The sequence below is a fragment of the Pristiophorus japonicus genome, chromosome 11 (assembly GCF_044704955.1).
Source record: "Pristiophorus japonicus isolate sPriJap1 chromosome 11, sPriJap1.hap1, whole genome shotgun sequence".
In the NCBI taxonomy this organism is placed as follows: Eukaryota; Metazoa; Chordata; class Chondrichthyes; family Pristiophoridae; genus Pristiophorus; species Pristiophorus japonicus.
Genome location: NC_091987.1, coordinates 38534172 through 38558067, shown reverse-complemented (window position 1 = coordinate 38558067; position 23896 = coordinate 38534172). Strand labels below are relative to the sequence as shown.

The 23896-nt window shown below is 45.5% G+C and overlaps 1 protein-coding gene across 3 annotated transcripts in view; it reads left to right on the top strand.

The window, feature by feature from the left end:
• Positions 1 to 15250: 15250 nt before the first annotated feature.
• LOC139276013 (glycerol kinase) overlaps positions 15251 to 23896 on the top strand; it is a 174755-nt gene continuing 166109 nt past the window's right edge. For all 3 annotated transcript variants that reach the window (XM_070893358.1, XM_070893356.1, XM_070893359.1), the window contains exon 1: positions 15251 to 15396. In XM_070893358.1, coding sequence (XP_070749459.1) covers positions 15343 to 15396 — 54 coding nt within the window. In that variant the 5' untranslated portion in view covers positions 15251 to 15342. The remainder of the gene's footprint in view (positions 15397 to 23896) is intronic.

The window sequence follows — 23896 nt, the reverse complement described above, 5'->3', positions numbered from 1 at the left end:
AACCACCACTGTTGCAAAACTGTATTGACCTTAAGTGAGATTCGGATATCCTCGTACAGGAAACACAGAAAGTCTGCATGCAGGTACAGCAAGGAATTAGGAAGGCAAATGGCATGTTGGTCTTTGTTGCAAGAGGGTTGGAACAGGGCTTTGGTGAGACTAAAACTGGAGTATTGTGCACAATTTTGGTCTCCTTATCTGAGAAAGGATATACATGCCATGGAGGTAGTGCAATGAAGGTTCACTAGGTTGCTCCCTGGGATGAGATGGTTCTTCTATGAGGAGAGATTGAGTAGATTGGGCCTATCTGGAGTTTAGAAGAATGGAAGATGATCTCGTTGAAATAAATTTTATGGGGGATTGACAAGGTAGATGCTGAGAGGTTGCTTCCCCGGGCTGGAGCGTCTAGGATGCGGAAATTGTCCTCCAACCAAAAAGTAGGTGCACTCACTGATTCGTTGGCTGACGCTATGAATCATCAACGCCACGCTTATGAAGTCAGCACATCGCTGACGTGTCACAACATCCCTCCCCTTCAGTTAAAGGGGAAAGCCGCTACGAACTCTGCATTTAGTTTAGTTAGGCCCACTGAGCCACCAGGGAAGATTTTGGATGGGCCAGCGGCCCGGTTCCCAAGAGCGGGTGCCGGGCTGTCTTTTGGCGGCCCAGTCAAACCTGTGCCCACCATTGTCGAGCTAACCTCGGCGTCGGCAGACAACTAAAATAAAATGGAAGCGGCGGCAGCGCGCCCTCCATTTTAACGGCGGACTCGCTGCCCAGCCACAAACAGCTTCCTGCAGGGGAAAGCTGTCGGGGGCACCGAGCAGCGGTGTCGCTGCTCCCGCAGGGTAATTTTCCGCGGTGCAATTTCCCACTCGGGGTGGAAAGAGGGTCGCTGCTGGTCAGAAGGGGCTCGGTACATGCCCGACGGGCAGCAGTACGGGCGGCGTAGAAACCCGTTCCCGCCGCTCCTGACCCGGGGGCAATTTAGGACAGTTCGGTCAAGGATGTCACTGAGCGGCTGCAGGGCATTCTGGGGGGAGAGGGTGAACAGCCAGAGGTCATGGTCCACATCGGTACCAATGACATAGGTGGGAAGAGGGATGAGGTCCTGAAGGCAGAGTTTAGGGAGCTAGGAGAGAGATTAAAAAGCAGGACCTCAAAGGTAGTAATCTCCGAATTACTTCCAGTGCCACGAGCTAGTGAGTACAGAAATAGAAGGATAGAGCAGATGAATACGTGGCTGGAGAGATGGTGCAGGTGGGAGGGCTTTAGTTTCCTGAGGCATTGGGACTGCTTCTGGGGGACGTGGGACCTGTACAAGTCGGACCAATATCCTCGCGGGGTGTTTGCTAGTGCTGCTGGGGAGGGTTTAAACTAGCTTGGCAGGGGGATGGGAAGCTGAAAGTAGATTCAGTAGGGATGGGAGTAAAGCTGGAACTAGAAAGCAAAAATAAAGAAAGTGACTTTGATGGGGAGAGGAAACGAGCAGGAAAAAAGGGTAAAAAACCAAATTTAAAGGCACTATGTCTAAATGCACGTAGCATTTGTAACAAAATAGATGAGTTGACGACACAAATTGAGACAAATGGGTATGATCTGATAGCCATTACAGAGACATGGTTGCAAGGTGACCGGGACTGGGAATGAAATATTCAGGATAATTTGACAATGCGGAAGGACAGACAGAGAGGAAAAGGGGGTGGGGTAGCTCTATTGATAAAGGATGGAATCACTGCAATAGTGAGAAACGATATTGGCTCAAATGATCAGGATGTTGAAACAGTTTGGGTGGAGGTAAGGAATAATAAAGGGAATAAATCATTGGTGAGTGTAGTCTATAGGCCCCCTAACAGTAGCAACTCTATTGGTCAGAGCATAAACCAGGAAATAGTGGGGGCTTGTAAAAAGGGAACAGCAATAATCATGGGTGATTTTAACCTCCATATTGATTGAACAAATCAAATTGGTCAGGGTAGCCTTGAGGAAGAGTTCATAGAGTGCATAAGGGATGGGTTCCTTGAGCAGTATGTAACGGAACCAACCAGGGGGCAGGCTATTTTAGATCTGGTCCTGTGTAATGAGACAGAATTAATAAACGATCTCCAAGAAAGGATCCCTTTGGAATGAGTGATCATAGCATGATTGAATTTAAAATTCAGATGGAGGGTGAGAATGTTGGATCTCTAACCAGCATACTAAGCTTAAATAACGGAGACTATGAAGGAATGAGGGCTGAACTGGCTAAAGTGGACTGCGAAAGTAGATTAAAGTGAAGGACAGTTGATGAACAGTGGTGTACATTTAAGGAAATATTTCACAACTCTCAAGAAAAATATATTCCAGTGAGGAGGAAAGGGCATAAGAGAAAAGATAGCCATCCGTGGCTAACTAAGGCAATAAAGGATGGTATCCAATTAAAAACAAGGGCATGCAATGTGGTCAAATCTAGTGGGAGGACAGAAGATTGGGAAGCATTTGAAAGCCAACAAAGAATGACTAAAAAAATGATTAAGAAAGGGAAGATAGACTATGAAAGTAAACTTGCATGAAATATAAAACAGATAGCAAGAGTTTCTATAGGTATATAAAAAGGAAAATAGTGGCTCGAGTAAATGTTGGTCCCTTGGAGGACGAGACCAGGGAATTAGTAATGAGGAACATGGAGATGGCAGAAACTCTGAACAAATATTTTGTATCAGTCTTTACGGTAGAGGACACTAATAAAATTCCAACAGTGGATAGTCAAGGAATTATAGTGGGGGAGGAACTTAACACAATCACAATCACTGAGGACGTGGTACTCAGTACGATAATGGGACTAAAGGCGGATAAATCCCCTGGACCTGATGGCTTGCATCCTAGGGTATTAAGAGAAGTAGCGGCAGGGATTGTGGATGCATTGGTTGTAATTTACCAAAATTCCCTGGATTCTGTGGAGGTCCCAGCAGATTGGAAAACTGCAAATGTAACGCCCCTATTTAAAAAAGGAGGCAGACAAAAAGCAGGAAACTATAGACGAGTTAGACTAACATCTGTGGTTGGGAAGATGTTGGAGTCCATTATTAAAGAAGCAGTAGCAGGACATTTGGAAAAGCAAAATTCGGTCAGGCAGAGTCAGCATGGAGTTATGAAGAGGAAGTCATGTTTGAAAAATTTGCTAGAATTCTTTGAGGATGTAATGAGCAAGGTGGATAAAGAGGAACCAGTGGATGTGGTGCATTTGGACTTCCAGAAGGCATTTGACAAGGTGCCACATAAAAGGTTGCTGTACAAAATAAAAGTTCACGGGGTTGGGGATGATATATTAGCATGGATAGATGATTGGCTAACGATCAGAAAACAGAGAGTAGGGATAAATGGTTCATTCCCGGGTTGGCAATCAGTAACCAGTGAGGTGACGCAGGGATCAGTGCTGGGACCCCAACTATTTACAATCTATATTAACAACTTGGAAGAAGGGACTGAGTGTAATGTAGCCAAGTTTGCTGATGATACAAAGATGGGAGGAAAAGCAATGTGTGAGGAGGACACACAAAATCTGCAAAAGGACATAGAGAGGCTAAGTGAGTGGGCAAAAATTTGGCAGATGGAGTATAATGTTGGAAAGTGTGAGGTCATACACTTTGGCAGAAAAAAATCAAAGAGCAAGTTATTATTTAAAGAGAGAAAGAGTGCAAAGTGCTGCAGTACAGCGGGACCTGGAGGTACTTGTATATGAAACACAAAAGGTTAGTATGCAGGTACAGCAAGTGATCAGGAAAGCCAATGGAATCTTGGCCTTTATTGCAAAGGGGATGGAGTATAAAAGCAGGGAAGTCTTGCTGCAGTTGTACAGGGTATTGGTGAGGCCACACCTGGAATACTGCGTGCAGTTTTGGTTTCCATATTTACGAAAGGATATACTTGCTGTGAAGGCAGTTCAGAGAAGGTTCACTAGGTTGATCCCGGGGATGAGGGGGTTAACTTATGAGGCAAGGTTGAGTAAGTTGGGCCTCTACTCATTGGAATTTAGAAGAATGAGAGGTGATCTTATAGAAACATATAAGATTATGAGGGGGTTTGACAAGGTGGATGCAGAGAGGATGTTTCCACTGATAGGGGAGACTAGAACTAGAGGGCATAATCTTAGAATAAGGGACCGCCCATTTAAAACTGAGATGAGGAGAAATTTCTTCTCCCAGAGGGTTGTGGATCTTTGGAATTCGCTGCCTCAGAGAGCTGTGGAAGCTGGGACATTGAATAAATTTAAGACAGAAATCGACAGTTCCTTAAACGACAGGGGAATAAGGGATTATGGAGAGTGGGCAGGGAAGTGGACCTGAGTCCATGATCGTATTAAATGGCGGAGCTGACTCGAGAGGCCGTATGGCCTTCTCCTGCTCCTATTTCTTATGTTCTTATGTTCTTATCCATCTGCCCCCAGCCTATCCACTCCATTAATGCCTCTTCAAGGCAGTAATGGGCCTTAAAAAGGGGAGCAATTTTGGCCCCGAGAATTAGGGGGCATAGTCTCAGGTTAAGGGGTCGGCCATTTAAGATTGAGATTCGGAGGGATGCTGTCATTGAGATGGATACTAGGGGACTCTAGGGGTGTCAAGGGATATGGGGATCAGGCGGGAAAGTGAAGTTGTGGTCAAAGATCAGCCATGATCTTATTGAATGGCGGAATGGGCTCGAAGGGCCACACAGCCTACCCCTGCTCCTAATTCACATGTTCATATATTCTAAGCAAAACCATTGGCAGCAGCACTAACAGGGTAAAGGAAGCTGAAAGTTACCTAACATGGTTTGCAAAGGCACTTAAATGTATGGATTGGCTTTACTTTTTACAATGACATACATTAAAAATCTGTTTCATGAACCTTGCATTAAGTTTTACCAGCAAGAACTTGCATTTATATAGTACCTTTAACGTAGTAAAGTGCCCCAAAGTGCTTCACAGGAGCGTTATCAAACAACATTTGACACTAAGCCACAATAGTAGAGGTGATCAATGAGGTAGATTTTAAGGAGCGTCTTAAAGAATGACGGAGATAGAGAGGCGGAGAGGTCCAGGGAGAGAATTCCAGAGCTTAGGGCCTTGGTAGCAGAAGGCACGGCCACCAATGGTGGAGCAAAGAAAATTGGGGATGCGCAAGGAGACAGAATTGGAGGAACAGAGATTACATAGGATATACAGCACAGAAACAGGTCATTCAGCCCAACCATGCCGGCGTTTATGCTCCACTCAAGCCTCCTCCCATCTTTCTTCATCTAAATCTATCACCGTAGCCCTCTATTCCCTTCTTCCTTATATGCTTGTCTAGCCTTCCCTTAAATGTACCTATACTATTCGCTTCAACCATTCCCTGTGGTAGTGAGTTCCACATTCTCACCACGCTTTGGGTAAAGAAGTTTCTTCTTGTTATATCTTCAGATGCTCTACTAATGACTCCACAATACAATGTGTTGTGCTTGAAATGTAGTGATCTTAGTCCATTTAATGTAACGCCAGAGTGAGGACCACACATTGTGGCCTGCCTTTTATACTAGGCCTGGCACACCTGTACAGGTAACCTGCAAGTCTCCCATTGCAGTGCCCTCTTTTGGCACACCTTAGTGACCATACAGCTGGTGGACATATTTTCCATAGTAGTGCAGTCTGGTGGCACATCATATGTAATAATACAAGCAGTAAACATGTTTGGATACATGACATCACTCTCCCCCAAGTCCTTAATGCAAATCACCTTCATGCATTGACTGTGCTCTGGGCTTTGCTCTATCTAGCTGACCCTTGGAGGGTCGTTTCCATCTTGGGTGAGTAGGTGGTGTTTCGTTGGAAGTAGAGTTGTTGGTGGTTTCTGTTTGTGCGTTCATGACCACTCTATTCTCTCTCCCCGCCCCCCACCCCCCACATACAGATTGTGCCGTTAGCTCATTACATTCATATACATTCAAATCCAAAAAAAAGTTGCATTTACAGTATTGCATTTGTGGTACCATGGTGAGGTACGTACATTTGAATGTTGAGGTACGTACTTGGAATATACTTGGCGTCAATGCTGGGGTCAGCACTGGTGCGTGAGGACAAACTAGTGCCAGAACTGCTGGATGGTGTCCAGGTAGTCTAGTGGTGGCGCGGTGCCCAGTGCTGACAGTGGGAATCCAGTTGGCTCAAGTTGCCTGCTCTCAGGGCTTTTGCCGTTGCTTCTAGCATCGGGCAGGTTCACAGATGCCTATGACCTCCCTGTCCTCTCCTTGCGCCTCGGGTCACTGCTGCTCCGAGGAGCAGTCATCTAGCAGTGCACAGGGAACTGCTGACTCGCTTGCCTGGGCATTATTTGGTTTGGGATCCTGGCTGGTCCCAGTCCCATTCGGGATAACCGTTGCGGGTGACCCTTCATTCCCGGGTGTAACCTTGGTGGCGATAGGGTCTGGGGGCTGCGCCTTAGCTCAGTTTGCTCTTTCAGGCTCGTGGTGGTTGGTGCCATGGGGTGTCTGAGAGATGGAGCCGATCGGGGGCAGGGTATCGATACCGGTGCCGTTGCCCTCCTGAGATCGCTTGCTCTGCCGCTTGTATATTTTAGCTGCTTGTGGCCACACTCCACGGTACATCACTCTGATCCCAGGGACGCAGGCCACAGCATCGGGTAGCTCACTGGATCTGCGTGCTCCCGATGGGTGTTTGCCCGCTGCATTGGCTTTATGCAGTTGAAATCCTACATCGCACAATGTTTCATTACTTATTGTAAATAACATGTAGCTCCGATCGCAATCGCGCGACTTTTCCTTGCTTTTTGCATGTACACAACTCTGATCATCAATTACACATTTTACATGATCGCAATCATGCAACTTTTCCTTGCTTATTGCACGTATACAACTCTGATCATCAATTACACATTTTACATCTAACTCACAGTTGCTATTACATTGATTGAGAGTGTGGATCTGTCCCTTTAAGTGTGGTGAGTTGTGGGCCTCCTTTAAGAGAGCCTTGCTTTCTTTACCCCAATCCTCTTCTTTGCTTGGTGCCACGTGTTGCTCCATCAGCGCTGCACCTCGTGGTCTGGCCGCCATCATCTTTTTCTTCAGCGCCTCACTTCGTGGTTTGGGCGCCATCTTTCTTCCATCCACGATGACGACTGCTGTGATCCTCTTCTCCCCGAGTTCTGCCACTGAAGCTGCGAAGTCGTCTCTGGGTCCAATTTTCTTCCTCCGGAGTCCTGCCACTGGAGCCTGGAAGGTGCGTTCGGGTCGTCTCAGCTGGATCATCTCCACGCAGTTATGCTGAGCAGTCTGTGCCTCGGGTGCTGTGCTGGTCTGCTCTCTGGTACCGGATCCAATGCCAGGTGGGGGTTTGCTTTGCCTCCGAGCGTGGAGGACGTCAATCGCTGGAGGGATGAAATCTTCCCAGCTCCAATGGATCTTCTCCATCCACCTTCTTCCGAGAAGCGTTGGTCCATCACCTGCAACAATCCACAGGGGTAACATGTGCACCGCGCCATCATGGAGTACCTTTACATCCGCGCTACCAACAACTGGGATAAGTTCATTGGTGCAGGTGCGCAGCTTTGCCTGAACCGGGACCAACTTGGGTCATTCAGCCTGATTGTCCCATAGTCTCTCAAAGGCTTCTTGATTCATTACTGACTGGCTCGCCTCCGTGTCCACTTCCATGAAGACTGGAATGCTATTTATCTTGACTTCCATCCTCAACGGAGAACATTCGGTGGTGCAGGTAAACATGCTATATACCTCTTCGTGGGGCTGAGCTGCCTCTCTGACTATTGCTTCATAATCCGCGCTGGATTCATGGCCATCTGCAGACTCTTCATCAATACAGTGAGTGATATTTCTTTTACACATGCGCTGGAGGTGGCCCTTTGTGCTGCAGCCTTTACATACATAGTCTTTAAAACGTCACTTGTGAGCCCTGTGATTCCCTCTGCAACGCCAGCATGGTGCTACTCGATTAGCCCCCCTCGGCGGACTCTGAGTTAAGGGACTCAGGGGCCTGTTCTCTCTCCCCTTTCACGTTCTACAGTCCAGCCTCTAAAAGGCGCCATAGTACTTGCCGGGTTTGAGTCCTGAGGATGAGTCACCCGCCTATAGCTGTAGGTCAAGGTCATAGAAACATAGAAAATAGGTGCAGGAGCAGGCCATTCAGCCCTTCTAGCCTGCACCGCCATTCAATGAGTTCATGGCTGAACATGAAACTTCAGTACCCCCTTCCTGCTTTCTCGCCATACCCCTTGATCCCCCGAGTAGTAAGGACTTCATCTAACTCCCTTTTGAATATATTTAGTGAATTGGCCTCAACTACTTTCTGTGGTAGAGAATTCCACAGGTTCACCACTCTCTGGGTGAAGAAGTTTCTCCTCATCTCGGTCCTAAATGGCTTACCCCTTATCCTTAGACTGTGACCCCTGGTTCTGGACTTCCCCAACATTGGGAACATTCTTCCTGCATCCAACCTGTCCAAACCCGTCAGAATTTTAAACGTTTCTATGAGGTCCCCTCTCACTCTTCTGAACTCCAGTGAATACAAGCCCAGTTGATCCAGTCTTTCTTGATAGGTCAGTCCCACCATCCCGGGAATCAGTCTGGTGAATCTTCGCTGCACTCCCTCAATAGCAAGAACGTCCTTCCTCAAGTTAGGAGACCGAAACTGTACACAATACTCCAGGTGTGGCCTCACCAAGGCCCTATACAACTGTAGCAACACCTCCCTGCCCCTGTACTCAAATCCCCTCGCTATGAAGGCCAACATGCCATTTGCTTTCTTAACCGCCTGCTGTACCTGCATGCCAACCTTCAATGACTGATGTACCATGACACCCAGGTCTCGCTGCACCTTCCCCTTCCTAATCTGTCACCATTCAGATAATAGTCTGTCTCTCTGTTTTTACCACCAAAGTGGATAACCTCACATTTATCCACATTATACTTCATCTGCCACGCATTTGCCCACTCAACTAACCTATCCAAGTCACTCTGCAGCCTCATAGCATCCTCTTCGCAGCTCACATTGCCACCCAACTTAGTGTCATCCGCAAATTTGGAGATACTACATTTAATCCCCTCGTCTAAATCATTAATGTACAATGTAAACAGCTGGGGCCCCAGCACAGAACCTTGCGGTACCCCACTAGTCACTGCCTGCCATTCTGAAAAGTACCCATTTACTCCTACTCTTTGCTTCCTGTCTGACAACCAGTTCTCAATCCATGTCAGTACACTACCCACAATCCCATGTGCTTTAACTTTGCACATTAATCTCCTGTGTGGGACCTTGTCGAAAGCCTTCTGAAAGTCCAAATATACCACATCAACTGGTTCTCCTTTGTCCACTTTACTGGAAACATCCTCAAAAAATTCCAGAAGATTTGTCAAGCATGATCTCCCTTTCACAAATCCATGCTGACTTGGACCTATCATGTCACCATTTTCCAAATGCGCTGCTATGACATTCTTAATAATTGATTCCATCATTTTGCCCACTGCTGAGGTCAGGCTGACCGGTCTATAATTCCCTGCTTTCTCTCTCCCTCCTTTTTTAAAAAGTGGGGTTACATTGGCTACCCTCCACTCGATAGGAACTGATCCAGAGTCAATGGAATGTTGGAAAATGACTGTCAATGCATCCGCTATTTCCAAGGCCACCTCCTTAAGTACTCTGGGATGTCATGAATGCTTGGCTCACGGAGATGGCCTTCTGCAGTGTGACTGTGGTATCCGTAGATAGTAGATTATGAAGAAGGCCCTCATGGCCGATTCTGATGACAAAGATATCCCACAGCACTTCGGTGAAGCGGTCGCCGAAATCATACAGTGCCGCCAGCCTCCTGAGGTCTGCAGCATATTTCGCGATTTCCTGGCCTTTGGGCCGTTGGTGTGTATAAAACCGGTGTCTGGCTGTGAGGATGCTCTCTTTGGGCTTGAGTTGTTCCTGGATCAGCGTTACAAGCTCCTCGTACATCTTGGTCATTGTCTTCGCTGGTGCCAGCAAGTCCCTGACGAGGCCATAAATGGTGGGCCCACAACTGGTTAGCAGGATAGCTCTGCACTTATCAGCCAGTGTGGCCGGATTGTCGCCTGCCAGGTCGTTTGCTGTGAAGAAATGGTCGAGCCTCTCCACAAAGGCTTCCCAATCATCACCATCAGCAAACTTCTGCAACGTACCAAGGGTAGCCATTTTTGCGTGAAGGTCCGTAATCTCATCACCAATTGTTCTGTCTTCAGATGCTCTAATAATAACTCCACGAGACAATGTATTGTACTTCAATTGTAGTGACCTTAGTCCATTTAATATAACTCCAGAGTGAGGATCACACATGGTGGCCTGCCTTTTATACTAGGCCTGGCACACCTGCACAGGTAACCTACAAGTCTCCCACTACAGTGCCCTCTGGTGGCACACCTTGTAATAGTACAAGCAGTAACCATGTCGGATACATGACATTTCTGAATTCCCTATTGGATTTCATGGTGACTGACTATCTTATATTGATAGCCTCTAGCTATGTTCTTCCTCACAAGTGGAATCATTCTCTCTATATCCACTCTATCAAAACATTTCAGAATTTTAAAGACCTCTATTAGGTCACCCCTCAGCCTTCTTTTTTCAAGAGAAAAGAGACCCAGCCTGTTCATCCTTTCCTGATTATGTATACCCTCGCATTTCTGATATCATCCTTGTAAATTCTCTCTGCACCCTCTCCAGTGCCGCTATATCCTTTTTATAATGTGGAGATCTGAACTGCACTTATTACTCCACATGTGATCTAACCAAGGTTCGATACAGGTTTAGCATAACTTCCCTACTTTTCAATTTTATACCTCTAGAAATAAACCCTAGTGCTTGGTTTGCTTTTTTATGGCCTTACTGACCTATGGCCCAACCTTGAGTGATTGGTGTATTTTTACTCCGAGATCCCTTGTTCCTCTACCCCATCTAGATTCGCAGTCTCTAAGTAATAAGTGACCTCCCTATTCTTCCGAGCAAAATATGTAGTACCTCACATGTTGAATCTGTGTTGAACTTCATTTGCCAATTATTTGCCCATTCTGCAAGTTTATTAATGTTGTCCTGCAATTTGTTGCAGTCGTCTTCAGTATTGACTATCCCCCAATTCAGTGTCATCTACAAATTTAGAAATTGTTTTTGATTCCAAATCTAAATCATTAATGTAAATTGTGAACAGCGGTGGTCCCAGCACTGATCCTTGTGGAATACCACAACCCATCTTCTGCCACTGTGAATACCCTTTACTCCCATTCTCTGCTTTCTGTCTTAAAACCAGCTAGCAATCCATTCTGCTCATCATCGTAGGCAGTCCCTCGAAATCGAGGAAGACTTGCTTCCACTCTAAAAGTGAGTTCTTAGGTGACTGAACAGTTCAATACGGGAATTACAGTCTCTGTCACAGGTGGGGCAGACAGTCATTGAAGGAAAGGGTGGGTGAGACTGGTTTGCCGCATGCTCCTTCCGCTGCCTGCGCTTGGTATCTGCATGCTCTCGGCAATGAGACTCAAGGTGCTCAGTGCCCTCCTGGATGCATTTCCTCCACTTAGGGCGGTCTTTGGCCAGGGACTCCCAGGTGTCGGTGGGGATGTTGCATTTTATCAAGGAGGCTTTGAGGGTATCCTTAAACTGTTTCCTCTGCCCACCTTGGGCTCGCTTGCCATGTAGGAGTTCCTAGTAGAGCGCTTGCTTTGGGAGTCTTGTGTCAAGCATGCAAACAATGTAGCCCACCCAACGAAGCTGGTTGAGTGTGGTCAGTGCTTCGACGCTGGGGGTGCCGGCCTGATCGAGGACGCTACCGTTGGTGTGTCTGTCCTCCCAGGAGATTTGCAGGATCTTGCGGAGACATCGTTGGTGGTGTTTCTACAGCAATTTGAGGTGTCTACTGTATATGGTCCATGTCTCTGAGCCATACAGGAGGGTGGGTATCAATGCAGCCCTGTAGACCATGAGCTTGGTGCCAGATTTGAGGGCCTGATCTTCGAACACTCTTTTCCTCAGGCGGCCAAAGGCTGCGCTGGCACAATGGAGGTGGTGTTAAATCTCGTTGTCAATGTCTGCCTTTGCTGATAATAGGCTCCCGAGGTATGGAAAGTGGTCCACATTGTCCAGCACCGCGCCGTGGATCTTGATGACTGGGGGGCAGTGCTGTGTGGCGGGGTCAGGTTGGTGGAGCACCTTTGTCTTCCAGATGTTTAGTGTAAGGCCCATGCTTTCAGATGCCTCAGTGAAGATGTTGACTATGACTTGGAGTTCAGTCTCTGAATGTGCGCAGACGCAAGCGTCTTCCGCGTACTGTAGTTCGAAACAAAGGTTGGGACAGTCTTGGATCTGGCCTGGAGACAATGAAGGTTGAACAGCTTCCCACTGATTCTGTCGTTTAGTTCCACTCCAGCGGGGAGCTTGTTGACTGTGAGGTGGAGCATTGCAGCAAGGAATATTGAGAAGAGGGTTGGCGCAATGACGCAGCCCTGCTTGACTCTGATCCGGACATGGATTGGGTCTGTGATGGATCCATTGGTCAGGATTGCGGCTTACATGTTGTCGTGGAGCAGGCGGAGGATGGTGATGAACTTTTAGCGGCAGCCGAAATGGAGGAGGACACTCCATAGTCCCTCGCGGTTGACAGTGTCAAAGGCCTTTGTAAGGTCAAAGAAGGCCATGTACAAGGGTTGGTGCTGTTCCCTGCATTTTTCTTGCAGCTGTTAGGCTGCAAAAATCATGTCCGTTGTACCCCGTAGAGGACGAAATCCGCACTGTGATTCCAGGAGGAGCTCCTCATCCATAGGGAGTAGACGGTTGAGGAGGATTGTAACGACAACTTTCCCAGTGGCTGATAACAGGGAGATTCCTCTGTAGTTGCCGCAGTCGGACCATTCTGCTACTTGTCCCCTGACTCCGCATTCTCTGACATTCATTAGCCTATTATGAGGTACCTCATTGAAGGCCTTCTATTCTCTCCTTCAGATGTCGGAGGATTGCAGGTAGGATGGAATCATAGAATCATAGAATCATAGAAGTTTACAGCATGGAAGGAGGCCATTTCGACCCATCGTGTCCGTGCCGGCAAACAAGAGGCTATCCAGCCTAATCCCACTTTCCAGCTCTAGGTCCGTACATCCAAGTACTTTTTAAATGTAGTGAGGGTTTCTGCCTCTACCACCCTTTCAGGCCCCCACAACCCTCTGCGTGAAGAAATTTCCCCTCAGATCTCCTCTAAACCTTCTAACAATTACTTTAAATTTATGCCCCCTGGTTGTTGATCCCTCTGCTAAGGGAAATAGGTCCTTTCTCTCCACTATATTTATACACCTCAATGAGGTCTCTCCTCAGCCTTCTCTGTTCCAAGAAAAACAAACCCTGCCTATCCAATCTATCCTCATAGCTAAGATTCTCCACTCCCGGCAACATCCTCATAAATCTCCTCTGTACCCTCTCCAATGCAATCACATCCTTCCTGTAATGCGGTGACCAGAACTGCACGCAGTACTCTAGCTGTGTCCTAACCAGTGTTTTATACAGTTCAAGCATAACCCACCTGCTCTTACATTCTATGCCTCAGATAATAAAGGCAAGTATTCCGTATGCTTTCTTAACCATCTTATCCACCTGGTCTGCTACCTTGAGGGATCTGTGGACATGCACTCCCAGGTCCCTTTGTTCCTCTACAATTCTCAGTGTCCTACCATTTAATGTGCAGTCCCTTTCCTTGCTAGCCCTCCTCAAATGCATTACCTCACTGTATTAAATTCCATTTGCCACTGTTCTGCCCACCTGATCAATTGATTGATATCTTCCTGCAGTCCGCAGCTTTCTTCTCCATTATCAACCACACAGCCTATTTTTCTATCACCTGCAAACTTCTTAATTATATTCCCTATATTCAAGTCTAGGTGGTACCAGAGATAGGGAGGGGCAAGGATGAAAAACAAGGATGAAAGTTTTAAGATTGAGGCATTGCTGGACTGGGAGCTAATGTAGGTCAACGAACATTGGGGTGATGGATGAATGGGACTTGGTACGAGTCAGGATCTGGACAGCAAAATTTTACATAAGCTCAAGTTTATGAAGGGTATGAAGAAAAAGTTTGTTCATATTTATTTCAGGTTTACCTTATCTCCATGTGAGAGCCCCAAGCTTTGTTTTGCTCTTTGTAACATTGTAAAAAAAAATCAGGATAAAAGCAGGTTCTCATTTCCTGCTTCCCGGCCCGTGAGAAGTCTGCAATGTGATTGGCTGCTTAGACAGCTTATTGACGTTACAGCAGATTGCGTTAGGGATTTCCCATTATATTGCACAGAAATCTCTTACACATTGACAAAGGCAAAATTCACCACAGAGATCGCAAAATATGACACTAAACTTCAAGGCGATTGCAGGCAAGACCTCCGCGGGCAGTCAATGTTGTAATGTGGGAAACGCGGCAGGCAACTTGAGCACAGCAAGCTCCCACAAACAGCAATGTGATTATAACCAGATAATGTTTTTTTGTTAATTTTATTGAGGGATAAATATTGGTCAGGACATCAGGGATAACTCCCCGCTCTTCGAAATAATGCCATGGGATCTCACTTGAGCGAGCAGATCCACTAATCCGAAAGCAGGCACCTTCGACAGTGCAGGACTCACTCAACGCTGCAGTGGAGTGGAGTGTCAGCCTAGATTTTTTTGATCAAGTCCCTGGAGTCGAACTTGAACCCACAACCTTCTGAGTCAGAGGCGAGAGTGAGCCACAGCTGACACTGACAGTTGGGAGGACATGTCTGCTTGTCTTTGTCTTACAAGCATTAAAAGCTGGGCTCGGCCTTTCCCAGTCAGCCACTCATTCTCTGGCTACCGCCCGTGCGCTTCCTCTGTTGGGAAAGCTGCTTCCTGATATCAGTAATATGTTCACCGCCGGTCGGTGACGCTCACACGTGAGAGCGGCTGCACTCGCTCATCCGCCGCAAGTGTGGGAGAAAGCAGAGTTAACATTTCGGGTCTGACGAAGGGTCATTGACCTGAAACGTTAACTCTGTTTCTCTCTCCACAGATACTGCCCGACCCGCTGAGATTTCCAGCCGTTTCTGTTTTTATTCCGGAATCCAGCGTTCGCAGCATTTTGCTTTTGTCCCTCTAGCTTTTGATTGGCTGCGTGCTGACAACGCCTTTTGGCCTGATTGGCTGCGGAGGCGGGGACGTGTCAGCCTATACAATGGCAGCGCGAGCGTCATTCGCCAGTTGCTCTGGAGACGGGCGCAGCGCTCGAGCCTCTTGTGTCGGTCGCCTGGAGACGGCTTTGAAGGCAGTTGATCAGGAGGCGGGCAGCGGACTGTTGGTGAATTGTGGCCATGGGGCCTTTGGTTGGTGCAATCGACCAGGGCACGAGCTCGTCGAGGTTCTTGGTGAGTGCACTTCCCGCCCCTCCAGCAACCTTGCCTCTCCTTCCCTCCGCTTCACCGAGTGCCGCCGGCTCACCTTTCACTGACTGGCAAGGCTGGCCCACGGCCGCCCTGAAGTTCACTGCCCCCGCCCCCAACACTGACACCCTTCCTTTACAGCATTGTTAATGGCTTCTGTTTGCTCCCTGTTTGCTCAGCGGTGATCCAATCACTGTAAATCTGATCTAAATATCACCGTGTAGCACGTCCTATACGGACATGTTGTAACGAACAGTCGCAGGGAGTGAAACATTAATGTCTATTGTCGATCATAAACCTTTTAAGATTAATCACCCGCGATGATGCAACTCTTGCACACAACTGGCGCAGTTTCATCCCAGTCTGCAGTGCGACCAAATGTTTCACTGGTGGACGAAAAGACTGTTCTGTCCCTGATTCGGACTGAACTCAGTGTAAGCTGGCCCACACGTGTTGGGGTAAATTCTTTGATATGGTGCTGCCGATCGTGCTGGCAGTTCATTGACACTCCCCATCTTGTACTTAGTGAGGTATTGCTGGTTCTGGGGAATGAGGTAGGTCAAGTGGAGCAAGTGTCACTAGGTGAACATTTAGGGAACAGCGATCATAGTATCATAAGGTTTAGTTTAGCTATGGAAAAGGACAGGAGGCAATCTAGTGTAAAAATGTTCAACTGGGGGAAGGCCAATTTCAGTGGATGAGAACGGATTTGGCCAGGTAAACTGGAATCAAAGATTTGCAGGCAAAACTGTCATTGGAACAGTGGGCTGCCTTTAAAGATGCAGTTGAGATACATTCCTACACTGGTGGGTGGGTGGGAGGCAGGGCAACTAACGTCAGAGCTCCCGAGATAACAAAAGAGATGGAGAATATGATGAAGCTGAAAAAGAGTGCGTATGACAGATGTCAGGTTGCAAATAATCTGACAATCAGGCTAAATATAGAAAGGTTTGTGAAGTGGAAAAAAAAATAGGGGCAAAGAGGGTATGAGAATAGAATGGCAGCCAACATAAAAGATAATCCAAAAGTCGTTTGTAGGCATATAAATTGTAAAAGGGTAGTAAGAGGAGGGATGGGGCCAATTAGGGACCAAAAAGACCTATGCATGAAGGCAGAGGATATGTCTGAGGTACTAAATTAATACTTTGCATCTGTCTTCACCAAGGAAGAGGATGCTGCCAACGATATAATGAAGTAGAAGTAGTGGAGATACTTGGTAGGATAAAAATTGATAAAGAGGAGGTATTAAAAAGGCTGTACTTAAACTAGATAAATCACCAGCAGCGGATGGGATACTTCCTCGCAATTGAGGGAGGAAATTGCGGAGGTACTGGTCATAATATTCCAATCCTCCTTAGATATGGGTGGTGGTGCCAGAGGACTGGGGAATTGCAAATGTTAAACCATTATTCAAAAAAGGGTGTAAAGATAAACCCAGTAACTACAGGCCAGTCAGTTTAACCTCAGTAGTGAGGAAGCTTTTAGAAACAGTAATCAGGGACAAAATTAACAGTCACTTGGATAGGGGTGGATTAATTAAGGTACGTCAGCACGGATTTGTTAAAGACAAATCGTGTTTAACCAACTTGATAGAGGTTTTTGATGAGGCAACAGAGAGGGTTGATGAGGGTAATGCGGTTGACGTAGTGTACATGGATTTCAAAAAGGCGTTCGACAAAGTGCCACATAATAGGCTTGCCAGCAAAGTTGAAGCCCATGGAATAAAAAGGACAGTGGCAGCATGGATATGGAATTGGCTAAGTGACAGGAAACGATTGGAGGAAGATATACAGTGGTGTTTCCCTGGTCTTGATATAAATGACTTGGACGTGGGTGTACAAGGCACAATTTAAAAATTTGCAGATAACACAAAATTCTGAAGTATAGTGAACAGTGAGGAGGAGAGGGATAGACTTTAGGAAGACATAGACAGACTGGTGAAATGGACGAACATATAGCAGTTGAAATTTAACACAGAAAAGTGTAAAGTGATACATTTTGGTAGAAGGAATGAGGAGAGGACATATAAAGTAAATGGTACAATCCTGAAGGGGATGCATGAACACAGAGATCTGGGGGTATGTGTACACAAATTGTTACGGTAGCAGGGCAGATTGAGAAAACAGTTAAAAATCCTGGGAGGGATAGAGTACAAATTATGATGAACCTGTATAAAACACTTGCTTGGGCCCAAATGGAGTATTGTGTACAATTTTCAATTTTGGGTACCACACTTTAGGAAGGATGTGAAGGCTTTTGAGAAGGTGTCGAAAAGATTTATGAGAGTGATTCCAGGAATGAGGGATTTCAGTTATGTTGATAGACTGGAGAAGCTAGGGTTGTTCTCCTTGGAGCGGAGAAGATTTGATAGAGGTGTTCAAAATCATGAAGGATTTGGACAGAGTAGATCGAGGGAAACTGATCCCATTGGCAGAAGGGTCGAGAACCAGAGGACACATTTAAGGTGATTGGCAAAAGAACCAAAGGCGACGATAGAAAAAAACCTTTTACGCAGCGAGTGGTTAAGATCTGGAATGCACTGCTGAAAGGGTGATAAAGGCAGACTCAATCTTATCTTTTGAAAAGAGAATTAGATAAGTATCTGAAGGGAAAAAAAATGCAAGGCTACGGGGAAAGGGCGGGTGAGTGGGGTACGAGCTGAGAGCCAGCATGGGTTTGATGAGCTGAATGGCATTCTTCTATGCTGTAACCATTCTATGGGCCCAAATTTGGCCAGGAGTTGCTCCGTTTTTTTTGGAGCAACTTGATTTTTCTGGAATATCTTACAAAAACCCCATTCTGCACATTTAATTTGCGCCAGTGTAAGTGAGATTAGTTAGGATATTTTTAGTTTAGTTTAGTTTTGTTCAAAAGGGGGTGTTACCAGCCACCTACGCCTGTTTTGGCCATTTAAGCCAGTTTGGACAGCTAATAGTTGCTCCAAACTAACTTATGCCAGTGTATGTGGCCACTTATGGCCGCACAGAAAACCCTTGCGGAGAGTTAAGAAATCAGCGCAGGTAGCCAGAGATTGGGGGGAAGGGAAGCAGAGGACCTTGCAAAGCATGAAACACCTTCACAACAACATTTAAAAAAGCATAAAAACCATCAATAATAAATTTAAAATAAATAAATAAAAAATAAAACTTAAGTCCTACCTTCCAAACTCGGCCCCCCTGAGGGACTGGACTTCTCGCCGAGGAAAGAGCACCAGTCCTCTAAATCTCTGGACATCAGTCACAGATGGTGGGTGTGTATCTTTTGTAATAAAGTCTCTTGAGACAACACACTGCCAGGGGTGTTTTCACTTATCTCGGGTGAGTGTGCCGGAAAAAGGGGTTGGGGAAATTTGGACCTTATGATTCTATGATTTCTGACTCCGTCCCATGTACCCAAAGAAAACATTGCTGCAACTGAATAAAAATGGCTTTTTGCCGAAACAGCAACAGAAATGATGAGCCAGTGAGTTAACAAATACATGCGCAAGGAGGAGAGAGACATGTCTTTTGAAGTTGATGTCTTGAGCATTGTTCAAGGTAGGGCATACGAACAGTTAATGTGTGCCTTTTTGGGTTTTTAAATTCAAAGATTTTTTTTTCAGTTTAGCTAAACCTATGTCGGATTGTAGAATTTATGCAAGTTGTTGGGGAGTCTATGAAGTTTTCCAAAATCAGGGGTGCTTTATGTCTTCTAAAACTGTAACATTTCACAATTTAATGATGCATTTATGGAGTCCCTGACTTTATGGAAATTATGCACCACTTCCAATATATACAATCTGAGACATGTTTATAAAATTTGGCTTCAGACATTGTTAAAAATACTCACTTTCTATGTATGGTTATGTTATTGGACTAGTAATCCAGAGGCCTACTTTGATGATCCAGAGAATAGAGGTCAAATCCCACCATGGCAGTTTGAGAATTAGAATTTAATTTTAAAAATCTGAAATAAAAATCTGGTACCAGTAAAAACGACATGATGCTGCTGGATTGTCGTAAAATTTAAACTGGTTCACTAATGCCCTTCAGAGAATAAACCTGCCGTCCTTACTCATTCTGGCCTGTATGTGATGGCAATATCACACCAATGTGGTTGACTCTTAACTGCCCTTAGAAGTGGCCTGGCTAGGCACTCAGTTGAATTAAACTAGGGAAGTAGGAATGGGCAAAAAAACCAGCCTTGCCAGTGACATCCACATCCAGAGAATATATTTTTTTAAATGTGACATAGTTCAAAGATGGACTGTGAAATTACTGTACTGTTCGGGGTCATTCAGTGTGCTAGACCGATAGATATAATTTCCTGTAACTTTGGATCAGTCTGATTAGATAACCCACACTTCAGGGTCTTAGCAATGATTTGAAGTTCATTTTGTTAGCTCTACTTATTCATTGCCACAAGGGCTCTGGTACTGTCTTATGCAGATCAGTGCATTGTTGGTTCTGATCGAAGCTGCAAATCTGCTCTTCAGTGGCAACAGTCTCTTTGAAAAAGTTCAAGAACAACTGGAGGGCTTCCAGTACCACTAGCAAAGTCTCAAGTTTATGTAACGAGGACCTTTGTGCTGGCTTGTGCTGATTAGTGAGTCAGCTTTTTTGTGACAGATGGGTTTGAAATTCCATTTGTGGTGGATGTGGGGCTAGAGATGGTGGTAAACAACAAGGATTGTAAAGGAGAGGGATGGAACAGGACGAAATGCTCAGAGGCGGTCAAGGTGCCAGAGGAGTAGGGGTAGAGGTGTGTGACTAGATGATGAAGACCATGTTCTCGGGTGGTTCAAAGTATAACCAGGTGGAGAGGCTTTGGTAAAGAACAAGGTATTGCAACTCCTTAGCTAAGTTTTAATCAAAGCCACAGGTGTGCTCAACAAAGATGTATAACTTCAGTAGTATTGGTTAAAGGTGACAGGAAAGGAGCGAGACTAAGGAATGATTATTGACTGCTCCCTAAAGGTTCATGTTCAGTGAACTTGGTACTCGGCTTTATTGCTCAGATTATTCAGTACAAAACTGGTGCCAGTATAATAGGATTCTAAAAGGCTTTTGTGAACCTCTTTATGTATAGAGTTCACACACCATCCTGACTTGGAAATATATTGCCATTCCTTCATTGTCATAAGGTCAAAATCCTGGAACTCCCTTCTCAATTTGGGAGTACCTTCACCACATCGGTTCAATGGTTCAAGAAGGTGGTTAACCACCACCTTCTTGAGGGCAATTAGGTATAGACAATAAATGCTGGCCTTGCCAGCGACGCTCACATCCCAGGAACAAAAAATACACTGAGGTTGGTCTTCCCACTTATTGGACCTCCTGAGGCTTCCTCGTTGCTTGAGAAGTATCAGGCGAGCCCACCAGCATCTACATGGACTTCTAAGAGACCTTTCATGGCAGTTGGTTCAAAATATCTGCAAACGGATCACCTCATGTGCCACAGAATGTGAGTCCTTTTCCCAGAACCTCCAGGAGCACAGGCAGTGGCCTTTGCATGTTTACTTCATCAACCAGAAGAGCCGAGGGCCCAGGGCAGCATGGGCCAGCCCACACTGCGATATGTGTGTGTACTAGGTCTATGCAGCAAAACAGTTCTCCAGTCGTCCTGGTTAATCCTTGCCACTGGATAAAGGCCTAGCTCTGTCAAGCCCGTGTGGTGGCTGATGTGCAACGGTCACCACACGTTAAAAAAATCCACGCACAGGCATCTTCCACCTCCTCAATTGGAGTTCAGGACTGGAACATTGGGTCCTTCATTGATACATCTGTGAACTCATGAGGAAGCAAGTCATCCTCGTTTGAGGGACTGCCTATGATGATGATGATATGTATAGGGTACAATTTTGGCCATTGTAGCTCTAGAGAAGGTAGAATGCAGCAGCAAGGCTGATCCCTGGCCTGTATACATTGAACTAAGATAGACTTCATGCCACTAGTTTGGAATTTCTGGGGAGGTATAGACTTAAGAGGGGAATTTGAATCAGGTATTTAAAATAGCTCCTCTTCCCACCTCTGCCACAAATTCTACACCCTTCCCACTGATTCTATCTTTATTCCCAGCCACTGTCTGAGGTTGAACTGGTCTGTGTTCAACCTTGGCATTCTACTCAACCCTTAGCTGAGCTTCCAACCCCATATCCTATCAATAGTAAAGGTGGCCCACTTCCACTTGTGTAACCTCGCATGCTTCCATTCCTACCTCAGCCCATCTGCTATTGTATTCTCATCCATGCCTTTGTCACCTCCAGGCTCAATTATTCCATTGCTCTCTTGGCCAGCTTCACATCCTCTATACCCTGTAAAGTTCAGTTCATCCAAAACTCTGCTATTTTCTAATCCCACACCAAGCCCTGCTCACCTATCACCTCTGACCTTGCTGACCTACATTGGCTCCTAGTCCCTTGATGTCTTTTCATCCTCACATTTAAATCCGTTCATGGCCTTGCCCAACTCTAGCTCTGTAACCTCCTCCAGCTCTTCTACCTCACTGCCGCCACCACCATCCCGCCCCAAGAACACTTCATTCTTCCCACTCTGGCTACTTGTGCATCCCCTCTCCATTTATCCCACCATTCAGCTGTCTAGGCCTCACATTCTGGAATTCCATAGATATTGCCAAATTGAAGTGGCTTGGGATATTTTTCTTTGGATATTAATGACACCGTATAAATGTCTTTGCTGTGGAGACCGAGAATAAACACAAGTGTGAAAGAGCAAACCAAAACACTACAAAAAATAATTTTGGTGCAGAGAAATAGGGAAAAAAGGAAAAATAAAGATGGGAAGGACCATGGAGTAGACAACTACAGACACCATTAGAGTCAGCGGCTCAGTGGGGCCAACCTGATATTCTAAGAACACAGCGGGAGAGGGAGTGAAAGAGCAGATCCATTCGACCACAAAAATACTTCATGAATAAAGAATTCCACTGCGATATTTTTTATTATGACCTGAAATAATGGGTGGAGTGCGACCTTTATCAGGAGTACAATTAAACTTAATAACAGGTGGAGGGGAGGGTGATGGTGGGAGAGATTAAGCCATGTCAAAATTAATTTTATAAATAAACAAAAATGTTAAATTCTAAAGCTGAAAACAAGGGAACCATAAGTTTTTGATGAAACCAGAGCACTGTATGCCAAATTTGATATACAATATACTTGTCAATCATTTTGAAGCAGTGTTAGCGAAAGCTTTAAATAGGTTCAAAGTACATTTACTGGCGGTAAGAGTGAGCCAGCATGAAACTCACGACTGCACTCCATTTCAGTGTTGTGCAACACATTCCTACATAGCTTATATAAAAATATAGCCAAGATTTCCATGTTTGTAAAGAAATTGGATCACTTTAAAATACTCTCTTTTTCCACTTTTACCTGTCTTTGAGCTTTAATTGTCATTCCCAAAAGTCTTTTTATAAACACATAAATAGTAAAAGGATAGTCAAAGGAAGGGCAGGGCTGATTAGGGACCAAAAAGGAGATCTTCTTGTGGATGCAGAGGGCATGGCTGAGGTACTGAATGAGTACTTTGCATCTGTCTTCACTAGAAAAGCTGATGCTGCCAATATAGCTGTTAAGTATCGAATAACTCCACAAGGTTAAAACGGTGAGCTAGTCCAGGCACGACCTCACTCCAGTTTATTTATTCTCAAAGTGAGGATTCAACATGGCTGCCAACATTATATACACGGCTTGCACGTGTCTGCCAGTGACCATTAGGACTCCCGACAGTCGCGCCCTCCGGTGACCGATAAAATCCAGTTAACATATGTAACAATAGCAGAAAAGGAGGAGGCAGTAGCGATTATTGGACAGGATAAAAATAGATAAAGAGGAGATACTTAAAAGGTTGGCAATATTTAAAGTAGGAAAGTCACCCAGTCTGTATGGGATGTATCCTAGGTTACTGAAGGATGTAAGGGTAGAAATTGTGGAGGCTCTGACCACAATCTTCCAATCCTCCTTGGATAGGGGGTGGTGCCAGACGACTGCAGGATTGCAAATGTTACACCCCTGTTTAAAAAAGGGAGAGGGATAAACCCGGCAACTACAGGCCAGTCAGCCTAACATCGATGGTGGGGAAAGTTTTTTGAGACAATAATGCAGGACAAAATTAAATGGCATTTGGAAAAGAAGGACATAATAAATGAAAGTCAGCAAGAATTTGTTAAAGGCAAATTGCGTTTGTCTAATTGATTGCATTCTTTGATGAAGAAACGACAAGATTGATGAGAGCTGTGTAGTTGATGTGTATATAGACTTTCAAAAGGCATTTGATAAAGTACCACATAATAGACGTTAGCAAAATTAAAGCCCATGGCATTAAAGGGACAGTAGCCGCATTGACACAGCATTTACTAAGGGACAGAAATCAGAGGGTAGTGTTGAACAGTTATGTTTATGAACTTTCAAAAGGCGTTTGACAAAGTAGAGAGTAATGGTGAACAGTTATGTATATGGACTTTCAAAAGGTGCTTGACAAAGTAT